The sequence below is a fragment of the Homarus americanus genome, unplaced genomic scaffold (assembly GCF_018991925.1).
Source record: "Homarus americanus isolate GMGI-L3 unplaced genomic scaffold, GMGI_Hamer_2.0 scaffold50608, whole genome shotgun sequence".
Taxonomy (NCBI): Eukaryota; Metazoa; Arthropoda; class Malacostraca; order Decapoda; family Nephropidae; genus Homarus; species Homarus americanus.
Genome location: NW_024737932.1, coordinates 88,078 through 100,217, shown reverse-complemented (window position 1 = coordinate 100,217; position 12,140 = coordinate 88,078). Strand labels below are relative to the sequence as shown.

Below are 12,140 nucleotides of genomic sequence, written 5' to 3'. Positions count from 1 at the left end.
GCCTTTAGCTCTGTTGTTTTCTTTTTTACTTTATTTTGTATTAGTATATTTTTTTCGCAAGCTATTAAGAAGAATATTACTTTAAGGGCAGCTGGGAGTCATTGATAAGATGGGAATTATAACCCTTTATCTATTTTTTTTTAATTTAGGAATATCAGAGTTGCATAGATTAGATGAGAATTACATAGCTGTTTAAAATAGGGGAGCTGCATTAGTGAGAGGGGAATTTTATAGTTGTTTAAAGCAGGATAGTTGCCCCTTTAAGAGGGGAATTATGTAAGTCATTATGAGAGGGGAGCAGCGTTGGAGAAAGGGACTTACATTGGTGTTTAAGATAGGGGACGGGTAATAGAGAGACCCATTACACGAGAACCTTAAGATGAAGATTCCCAGTGGTTAAAGGAGAATTAAATCCACGTTTAAGATAGTGAACCTGATCCTGGCAAGAGCGGGAATGTTGTCAGATTTTAACCATTGTATTTATCATAAGAAGAGTAGACGTGTGTGGCGGTGTATCTACGTCTGTTAACAGGTATAGGTGTAATGAGGTGTAGCTTATCTTAATTAGTGTCAAGGTAAGAGATGATAGTGTAGGTAAACTGATGTTGTGCTTGTTGTACCGCTGATATAACAAGGTACACTACATTCACCATTGTACCATTAAGTCATAAGACACGACGGTACACTCGCTTACCCTTGTACCGCAGGGAATGAGTGAGAGAGAGAGAGACACACAGAGAGAGAGAGAGAGAGAGAGGGGGGCAAGATATTCCACGCGGTCCTCTCTGCCATTGCACCATTAACGGCAGGATACAATACACGCAACATCTCTCTCCATTGCACCATTAAAGACAGCGAATAAAACACCCAGAGGAAACTTGGTATAGAATTTCATGCGTCACAATATACGGACCGGGTGGACAAGGCCGCTGCTCACTCAACACCACACCACACCACCACCACCGCCACCGCTCGCCGCAGCCTCCCATCCCGCCCTGACGAATTGCAAAGACTTGTTAAGGGCTAGGCTGAGATAGTCGCTCTCCTAAACGGTGTTACGAGGAGATGGTAGTAGACAGTAGTTGGTGTTATTAAGGCCTCTGTTGTTCTTCTTGTTCTTGTTCTTCTTCGTATGACACTGGCCATGTGGGTATTCGTCACCCAGGGTTGAGATTTGATAAGGGTAAGAATGGATAGGTTATGTATGTATGTATGGTATCTATCTCTGTATGTATGTATGTATGTATGTATGGTATGTATGTATGTATGTATGTATGTATGTATGTATGGTATGTTGCTGGTGGTGATTGTGTGTGGAGGAGGAGGAGGAGGAAGGCATCTGTGGCCACAAAAATTACGAAAAAATGTTTTCTTTTCTTTTTTCAAGTTGCAAGAATTTATATGTTACGTCCTGTCTTTTGTACTGCGTTAGTCTTAGCGTGATAGAGTTGTGTTTACCTGCGTTGGTCTTGTTGTTACTTGTTCATTCTTCACCTTAATTACCATAGAGGTTAATTAAGACTCGGATCATTAGTAATACTTTCTAAGACTAAATATATTCTTATAATTAAAAAGAATCTGAAAGTGTTAAAAATAAATTTTCTGTTAATTTTATTTATTTTTTTTGTTATGCCAGTTATAATATATCACATAATAACTAACGCTACCTGTATATACAATGTGATAAATTATTTTTTTTAATTAATTTTTTTTACCTGAAATAAACATAACATATAAATATAATTTTTACCTGAAATGAGAATTTATTTCACGTGTCGAATTTGTATTACGGACAACTATGGTTATTTCAGCCTCACACAACAATAGTTTTGGGGGGGAAGATTTACCTACGGACATTATGTGAATATCATCCCCCTCCCCTCCCTTCTCCCCCTGGCCCCTACTCCTCTCCTCCCTTACCCCTACCCTTCTCTCCCTAACACCCTCCCCTACCACTCCCCTCTTGAACCCTTCCCTCTCCCCCTTACACCCTCCCTCTCCTCCCCCTCCTCTCTCTTCTTCCCCCTCCCGCATCCCTCTCCACCCCCACCTTCCCCAACACCTCCTCCCCATGTGCTGAAAAATGGCGCGTCATTAAACGTTCAACAGGAACGATTAAAAGACAGCGCCAACGTTTCTTCATTAATGTGTCTCATTTGTTGGCGTATTACATCACGTGTGTGTTATTACCGTTCGCTCACCCTCCTCCTACCTTCCTGCCTCATCCTCCAGCACTCCTACCACCTAGATACCACACTGACGCCACCTATACCACCTCCTGATTCGTGTTAGTGGTTGGGGGTTACTCACTCGACCGGATTTCTACCGTTTGTGAGTTATCCGGCGCCAAGGTGTGTCCAGGTACGAAAGTGAACGAAACGGTGCCTAAGTTACTGGTGGAAGCCGCCGGATCTGGCCAAGTCGCATCCCATTACACATGAAAAATTGTGACCAAGAGCAAGTGTGCCAAAATATGGGAGATTTTTAATGAGGATTTTAATCACATCACTTTTATTATTATTTTTTTCTGACGAGTGACTCTGAAACATTGGTCTTAAGCAGGTTTTTGTATTATTATTATTATTTATCATTTGTCTATTGGGATGATAGCTTGCCCCTGGGGGAGGGGGGGGTTGTGTTTGAGTGCGTGAGTATTGTTGTTATCGTCGCATATTGTCGTGTACCTGAGTGTGTGAGAATCTTTCATTAAATTCTGTTTATATTTACTTTACAATATATTTATATTAGGTTACACAATTAGTATTTGTTTTACGATAATTGATATAATTCATAGTATAATATTGTTAATTTAAGTAATCAAGGTTACTATAATGTTAATTTAAGTTAGTAATAGTAATTGTTTTAAGTATAAGTGGTAATGATGATTTAAGAAGCGTATAACACCTAGTATTATAAGTAGTAGTAGTAGTAGTAGTAGTAGTAGTAGCAACAATACTGATGGTAGTATAAGTAGTAGCGCTCGTGGTTTTAAGTAACAATAGTCTTAAGTAACATCATGGCAAACAATACGTAGCAGTAACATCGACGTGACTAGTAATAGCAGTGGTTGTAAATAGCTTCTAGTCTTAGCCTGGGTTTGTGTTCACGAGTGTTTCTACGTTAATTGTTCCTCTTCACTTAAAAGAACAGACAACAAGCTTAATAAACGTAAACTAAAACACAAATAATAGTAACAATAGTAATAGCAATAATAATAATAATAGGCATTTCAATATGACACACTTGACAAATATAATGTAAGATAAAAAATAAACAAAAAATAAAAATAAGATTCATTTTAATTTTGTCTCTTAACTGTTGCTTAAGTGAACGGGTTAAGGTAAAGAGTTAATGTTGTTTTCATGTTAATAATTGAGTTAATGAGTTAGGTGTTACTTCTAATCTACAGCGATGAAGAATGTTTACTGTAGGATCCTCAGTGATTCTAAACGCATGAGGTGTAATGATGATGTTAATTGTTATAGTCTAGTAGTTTGTTAGGTAGTTAGTAGTTAGTTAGGTTGTTAGTTAGTCTTCATCTGTGAGTCATTGTCGCGGCAGTTAAGAAGTTATTTGTTGAGATATTTTTATACTTTCAAATTTTCGCTGAATTAGTTGGTAAAGTAAATCAGAAAATTGCAAATTTTATGCAGACGAATAGTTTATAAAGATGGGAAAACACTCGAGTAGCTATTGTTTGTAATCTTGACGACGGAGAGAGTTATAAATATATTTATTTCTCTTTGATACACGTCTAGTTTAAGGCTTCACTTCTCGGTAAAGTTTCCCTTCGTTATACTTTGGGAAAAATAATAAATCAATAGAATTATATATATTTTTTCACATTAATGTAACTATAGTATGAAGAATTTGTCGTATGTAATGAGTTGAAGTTTACGTCTTCGTTGTGGTGTCATGGAGAATGTGAGGGCGTTAGTTTGAGTCCGTGTAATTTGGGTCCTCTCTCAAACTCTCGCCATTTCTCGCAAGTGGAGGCGAGACGGGTTGACGCGACCGCTCCCTCCCGCCTTTCATTAATCCTCGGGAGGACGCTTCATTGTCATCACTTGTGATTTATCACTAACGAGTAGAGCGTTATGTTTTATTCATGCTCCAGCTATGTGGCTATATCTATGCTCTCTTAAAACTGCTACAAGAGATAGCACTGCGCTGTATTAATCTTGTGTCGTGGGACTGCCATGTGCAGAGCTCCGGTTATTGATGTCACCCGCTTTACTGAATTATAAGAAAGTGTAAATTATTTTTTTCAATCTATTTTTCATACTGCGTGTCGATTAGTGATTGATGACGGTGTAGGACAGTGTAGACCGCGACACAAAACCTCACCCAACTGTTCCTCTGCCGTGACCTTTGAGGCCGAGCGGTCACTGGTGACGGGAAGGCTGGCCTCAAGCGGCACCTGGCCCTCATCTCTCCCTCATATTCTTAGAGTGCTCTTTAGTTGCCGCCAATCACTCGGCGGCCCTCAGTTTAGTTACCAGTTGACTGCTTGTTACTGTACATGTCTTGTGTGTTTGAGTATTGTTTACAATAATCTGTGTTCCTTTACAGCATATTGCAAGTCATTGTTTCTTCAATCCTAACACAATTCTGTCCCTTGCAGATCTTCATGCACAAGTCTGCCATGCAGATGCACAACCGGGACCCCCACCGGAGTGAGGTGAAGCCCCACCAGTGCCAGCAGTGCCTCAAGGCCTTCTCCTCCAACCACCAGCTGGTGCAGCACATCAGGGTCCACACTGGTGAGAAGCCATACAAGTGCTCCTACTGTGACCGACGCTTCAAACAGCTGTCTCACGTCCAGCAGCACACGCGGCTACACACTGGTGAGTACAGTACCTGCACTTGTTCCTCTATCAGTCACCATCAAGCAGCTGCCTTACCCTATGACTTAACCTACTTGTGATCCAGTCAGTGTGGCGGGCCTCACCCTCCAGGGCCACAACCTCGTAGTTTACGCCCTATAGCCTCAGTGTCGTGGCCCCAACCTGTCTGGTGGTTGGGCAGTGCCGCCTCTGTCCAAAACTTTAATTATCGTGACCAGGGCCTTTATACCACCATCTACCAGTAACTCTCTACGGTGCGTCTATCATCATCTACCATTAACTCACAGTTCGTCTACCACCATCTGAGCATCAACCACTCACCACCTGTCATCCCCCCACCTTACTCACTCATTACTGTTTGGGTAACACCGTGACATCAACACCCACTTCACCACCGTCGGCCGCCCAATAACCCACCCACGCAGCAGCCGTCATCGGGCAGCTAACTACCTCTTCCCTCGCGCCTTCAGCTCCCCCTCGTGTAATTTCCCCCTCTCCGGAAGGGGATCACCACGCCCCCAGCACAATAATTCCTGAGGCTTAGACATTATATATTTTTTTAATCATTTAAAGGATTGTTGGTAATATATTTTTTTTACTCTGTCGATTTCATATATTTTCTATATTCTTCGTCCTTATAAGAAACGGCGATCAATAACTAAAAAAAAAAAATTTACATTGTTGAATATTTTGTTTTTATATTTATTTATTTATTTTATTTTTTGTGTTTCGTTATTAATTCGTGATGGTGGCAGTAGAGCTGAAGACGCCGCCGCCGCCACCGCTGCCTCGCCCACCCTAGCAGCAAAATGTGTTCTCCTTTATGTAACTCAGTCGAGAAAATTCCTGGCACGTGAAACAAAAGGTCGAGTTATGTTGGTGGAATATTCAAATTGGGTCATAAAATAAAGCGGGTCTCGGCCGTAGTGACTTCCCAGCCTAACCCTCTACACCTCCTCTTCGTCTCCCTTCTTCCTCTCCCTTTCCTATCCTATTTCCCCTCACTTCCCCCTCCCTTCCCAAACCAACCCCCCACCCCCTCCTTCATTGCGCTAGTAACCTACTACTACTACTACTACTACTACTACTACTACTACTACTACTACTATTGGGTATATCCATCCTTCTCCCCACAACCTTCCATTGCTCCCCATCCCCAACAATTACCAACACCCCCTAACCTCCCCTTAACAACCACCACCACCACTCCCCAACCTACCAATATCCCCCAACAATTACCCAACAACCCCCCTCCCCTGTCCCCTGCCTTCCCCTTCAAGTAAACACAAACAAATGGGTCTTGTTCAGAATGCATCGAACTTGCCTGTGTGGATTATTTTAGTAGTCTGGCGGTCGAGAAAAGCAAGTAACAACCATGAACTCTCCCCCCCCTTTCCCCTTTCTACCCCTCTCCCTCCACCTCCCCCCTCTCCCTCAACTCGTCTTTATGTGTGATATTTGTGAGCGCGGAGCCATAAACGGAGGAGCCGAGGAGCGTTGCCTCCTCCCCCATGGATAATAAAAGCGCTGACGAGGAACCTGGGTCGACCTCTCTTGTGTCGCGCCCTGGATGCCAACTCACACCATACACCGCCGCCTTCACTTTTCTTTCTCTCTTTCTCTCACTTTATCTCTCTCTCTCTTTTTATCTCTCTATCTCTCTTTCGCTATCTTTATCTCTCTCTCCATTTATCTCTATCTCTTTATCTCTCTCTGTAACTCTTTTATGCATCTCCTTGCATCTTTCTTTAGCCTAGATTCAAGATCCACATTGGTGACCTTATTTGCGGGTACAGATCACAGTGGGTGCAAATCACAGCTGCCTCAGATCACAGTAGCCTCAGATCACAGTAGCCTCAGATCACAGCAGCCTCAGATCACAGTAGCCTCAGATCACAGCGGGTACAGATCACAGCGGGTACAGATCACAGTGGGATCACAGCAGCCTCAGATCACAGCTACAGCACAGATCACAGATCGCAGCGGGTACAAATCACAGGGTACAGATCACAGCGGTAAATCACAGTGGGTACAGATCACAGCAGTCTCAGATAACAGCGGGTACAGATCACAGCGGGTACAAATTACAGCGGGTACAGATCACAGCGGGTACAAATCACAGCGGGTACAGATCACAGCGGGTACAGATCACAGCGGGTACAAATCACAGTGGGTACAGATCACAGCAGTCTCAGATCACAGCGGGTATAGATCACAGCGGGTATAGATCACAGTGGGTACAAATTACAGCGAGTGCATCTGTGGAACTTTGCCATCAAGACTTCACGAATTGGACTAAAATAAGAAAGGTTCTCTCTAACTCACAGCTGCCAAGGAGGAATATTCTTTACGGTTCAGGATATAAAATTGATTGCCTATAAAATCGCATCCTGCGCATCTTCCGCCATTATTTCCGTATTTAATTTCCATTTCTTATTCTTTTGTGTGTAGATGTGATTCAGTCGTTCGTTTTAAAACCATTTTTCTTTGTCGTCGTAGGTTTTGTTTATCTTCTTGTTTCTTCTTCTTCATCTTTATCTTCCTTTTTTTCTATCTCCCTTCTTTATCTTTCTTCTTCATATCCTATCACATCAACATTTTCTTCACCTTTTTCGTTCTCTTATCCTCTCCACCTCCTCTTCTTCCCCCCACTCCTTCCCCCTCCTTCTCCTGCCCCCCCACTCCTACTCCTCTTCACTCTTTGTCTGCTTCACCTTTAATCATCTACAAATTACTCGTCCACGAACTGAAAACATTAATTCTACTCTCTATATATGACGGTCTCGTGCCAGGCATTTAGTGTACAGGACTGCGGGGTCCACGAACTGAAAACATTAATTCTACTCTCTATATATGACGGTCTCGTGCCAGGCATTTAGTGTACAGGACTGCGGGGTATAAGGCCGACAGCTAACTCATTATAAACCTAGCTGTCACCCCCCCCCCGACCCTCCTCCTTCTTCTTCCTTCTCCTCCCGGTATTTGTTGTCTTCCTTCTACTCCTTCTCGTTGTTTTCCTCCTCCTCTGATGATGATAATAATGCATGGGCTGTGTAGTTATAGGGCGTTATATAGCTTCAACGATGGAGGTACAGGAGAGAGGGAGGGAGGGAGAGAGAGGGAGGGAGGACAGTAGAGGGAGGGAGGGAGAGAGGGAGGGATGTCATTAAGTAAGAAGAGGAAGATCATCAAATGTGTCAGAGGAGAAGGAAGGAAGAGGAAGAGAAGGAAGAAGGAAGAGAAGGAAGAGGTTAAGGAGGAGAAGGTTTTGTGTTGTGGTTTATCGGCTCTTTGATGTCTGGCTGCTTACACACTATCTACTGTTCTTTATACCGAAAACTAACAACAACTCAAAGTTTTTGATGTTTAGTTTTACTTGATTTGTTATATCATCTTTTCATTACTTCGAGGTTTTGTTGTTGTTTTTGTTTTTGTGTTTGTTTTTTGTATTTGTTTTTGTTTTTGTATTTGTTTTTGTATTTGTTTTATTCATTTACGGTTTTCATCTTTGGTTTTGTTCTCATATTAATTTATTCTCGCTTTTGTGGTTAATCAGCCAATAGTTTTTTTATTTTGTTTTTGTGTTTGTTTTTTGCCATCGATCCGTACTTTGTTTTGTTCTTTCTCTTCTTTATTGTTTCTCTTCTTTTTCCTCCTCTGTTGCTATTCTTATTTTTCTAATAATTTTCTTTTTTTTTTTTCCTTTTCTCTTCTCCTTTTATTCTTCCTCTTGTTCATTTCTATCTCCTCTTCTTCCTTACTCCATTTCTTCCTTTCTATCTCATATTCTTTTCCTTCCTCTTCTCTTCCTTTTCTACCCCCTCCTCTTCTCCTCCCTCCTTCTCTCTCGTCATATCTCGCCCTTAAGCATTCAAACAGATAACCCTATATAAATGATCACTATATACCACACCACACCACACCACACCACACCACACCACACCACACCACTGTAAACACGACACAATGTAAACAAACAAACAGTCGGTCACATATGTATGAAATGGAGACGTTTTTCTTTAACCTTTACTACAGGTTAATTAATTAAGAGAAATCTGACCAAACAGGTAATGAGGCAACGGTGCTGAGGTGTTGGGTCTGTTAGTGATATCTATGCCGTTGTTCCTGTTAGATATACCGTTTGTTCCTGTTGAGTCGTTACTGTTTTTTATTTTGGGGGGTTGAGAATGTGGGCGTATGAGTCACTGTTATATACTACTATGGGCGTAATAGAATGGGTGGTATTTATATCTATTCTTTCCTTAACCCATGCACTCAACACACACACAAACACCCACCATCCCACCCATCCCACCCACCATCCCATCAACCCACCCATCCATCCATCCCACCATCCACCCATCCCACCCATCCAACCCCCATCCACCCATCCACCATCCACCACCCATCCACCATCCACCCCACCCATCCCACCATCAACCCACCCATCCACCCATCCCATCCATCCACATCCACCCATCCCACCATCCACCACCCATCCACCATCCCACCCATCACCCACCCATCCCACATCCCATCATCACCATCCACCCATCCCACCCATCCATCCCATCAACCCACCATCACCCACCCATCCTACCATCCCACCCATCCACCATCCCACCCATCATCCACCATCCATCCACCCACCCATCTACCCATCACCATCCCACCCATCCCACCCATCCCACCACCACCATCCCCACCCATCCCACCCATCCCACCATCCCACCCATCCCACCCATCCACACTTATCCATCCCACCATCCCACCCATGTTCAACAGCTCTCCAATCTCTTAAATGGAGGAAAAGTCTTTTTTTTCTTTCTCCGAGTATTACATTTGAGGACCGTCTCCCTATAAGGAGGATTTGAGACGCCTTTGAGCAGCTCAGCCTGACCCACTGCTGCTGTTGCTGCTGTATCCTCCTCCAATAGGTTAGGTTAGGTTAGGTTAGGTTGAGAAATGTTAAAATTGGACTTTCATTCTCTTGTATCTCGCCGACACTATTCATAATAGAAGAAGAAAGAAAGAAAGAAAAAGATTTTGACCTCTCTTCCTCCTCCTCCTCCTCTTCCTCCTCTTCCTTCTCTTCCTCCTCTTCCTCCTCTTCCTCCTCTTCCTTCTCCTCCTCCTCCTCCTTTTCCTCTTCCTCCTCCTCCTCTTCTTCCTCTTCCTCCTCCTCCTCTTTTTTGTCCTTTTATTTTTCTCTTTATTCTTCTGTCTTTCCTTCTCCTCCTGCCCCTCGTTCTTCTTCGTCTTCTTCTTTTTCTTCTCTTCTTCATCGTCTATCTCCTCCTTCTCCGCCACCCATTATCTCTCTCTCTCTCTCTCTCTCTCTCTCTCTCTCTCAGCTCTTCCCCTCGTCAAAAGCATAAATTCAGATCTAATTTTTTTTCTTCTCCCGGCGCTGCTTTAAAACCTGGCTGGTCGGCGCCCTTATAATTCTTCATTACAGGAACTGGGGGGCGGCGCTCCGGCCCGACCCGGCAATTTTGGTAATGGCTGTTTTGGGACGACCGTGCCATCTTTCACCGCCCGACCCCCGCCGCCCCAGCCACTTCGACCCCCAGTTCCCACAACGTTTCGCGCATGTCACAACCTCTCGTCCACCGCCCCTTAAACGCTCGCCTCCGCCACCGCCACCGCCACTACAGGAATACAATAATGATTTCTACCTTTAACATCTATACATAATATACATATACTATCTCTACTGTATGTATATATATATGTATTTACACCCGCACCCGAAGCTGTACGTTCTGGGTGATGTTCCTCCGGCGACCCCGAGACGCTGCCACGACCTAAACAAAAGGGAACAAGCTCGTTAGTCGCGCCCAACGACCCATCAGCGACGACCAGCCAGAATGACTGGGTTGGGACACGCGGCGTGAAATACGGCCAAGATAAGCAAAGTCCTACACCCGGGCCAGGGAAAAATCCGGCAATTATACGGCTGGCAACGCTGTAAGTCCCTTTTTATGTGCTTATGTTGTATCTTATTCATGTTAGGACGCGTGTTTATCCCCAGGACGAGTGTGGCCCGCCTCCTCCTCCTCCTCCTCCTCTTCCCCCTCCTCTTCCTCTTCTCCCTCCTCTTCCTCCTCCTTTTATTCTTTTCTTATGGGGATTGTTTTTGTGATTCCTGTTACCGTTGTGCTTATTATTGCCACTGTTGTTATTACTGTTGATAATGTTATTATCCTATTGTTACGGTCGCACTTATTACTGTTATTACTGCCGCTACTACTATTATTTTTACTCGTACTATTGTTATTACTATTACTTCTACTACTACTGATTCTTTAGTTATTCTCTTTATCTATACTGATCGCTTCTGTTGTGTTGTTCATCTCCTCGTGTCTGTTAGCCCAAGCGCTGTTTATTTCTGTTGTTTCCCGTTACCATGATGACTATCCGAAGGTTACGGTAGCGTCTATAGTCATAGTTATCGCGGCATTCAACACCATAGTCATCATCATTTTACGTGTCATCGTCATCATTATCATCATCATTATTATTCTCATCTTCGGTCATCAGTTATAAGTTATTTTAATTTTTTGTCTACGTCATCATCATCATCATCATCATCATCATCATCATCATCATCATCATCATACCCTCTCCCTCCTCACTCATCATAATCTCATCCACACCCTCACAACACAACCCCTCCCCTCCCCCCACTCCTCTCTTATCCTTACCCACAAATCCCCATAACATTACCCACACTACACCCACAACCCTCCCACAATACCCACAACATCCACACCTTACAAAAATTGCCCCATCCGCCTCACCAGGGAAAAAAAAATAAAACCTTTTTTTTTCCCCCCCGCTGTCAATCACGTCAATTTTCGAGGCAACAAGGCTAAACCAGAACAGAGTTGAAGCTGTTATCACTGTCCTCGCATATTGCCACAATTAATAGATCAATTTGTTTCAATCACTGTTCACTAGTACCTGTCCCAAACCGCTAGGAAAAAAAAAGCTCGTACCGACACAACGAGTACCTGGTGGTGGTGGTAGAGGGGAGGGGGGAGGGGTGTCATGCATCACTACTACCACCGCCACAACAAACTATACTGAACGTGTTCTTCCACGCCGCCGGATGTGAACGACGGGGGAGGGGGGTGAGTGGGAGGTGGGGTTTGTTTTGGTGCCTCAATAAATGTGAATGACTGGGAGAAATTGTGAGGAGCTTAATAGGTGTGAATGACTGGGGTGGGGGGGTGAGGGTTGTAAAGGGATTCTCGTAGATGTGAACGACTGGGTTAGTAGAGGAAACTC

General features: G+C 43.5%; 1 protein-coding gene across 3 annotated transcripts in view; it reads left to right on the top strand.

Moving 5' to 3' along the window:
- Positions 1–12,140, top strand: part of LOC121873621 (zinc finger protein 384-like) — a 155,057-nt gene that overhangs the window by 64,618 nt on the left and 78,299 nt on the right. For all 3 annotated transcript variants that reach the window (XM_042377261.1, XM_042377262.1, XM_042377263.1), the window contains exon 2: positions 4,625–4,847. In XM_042377261.1, the coding sequence (XP_042233195.1) occupies positions 4,625–4,847 (223 nt within the window). The remainder of the gene's footprint in view (positions 1–4,624; positions 4,848–12,140) is intronic.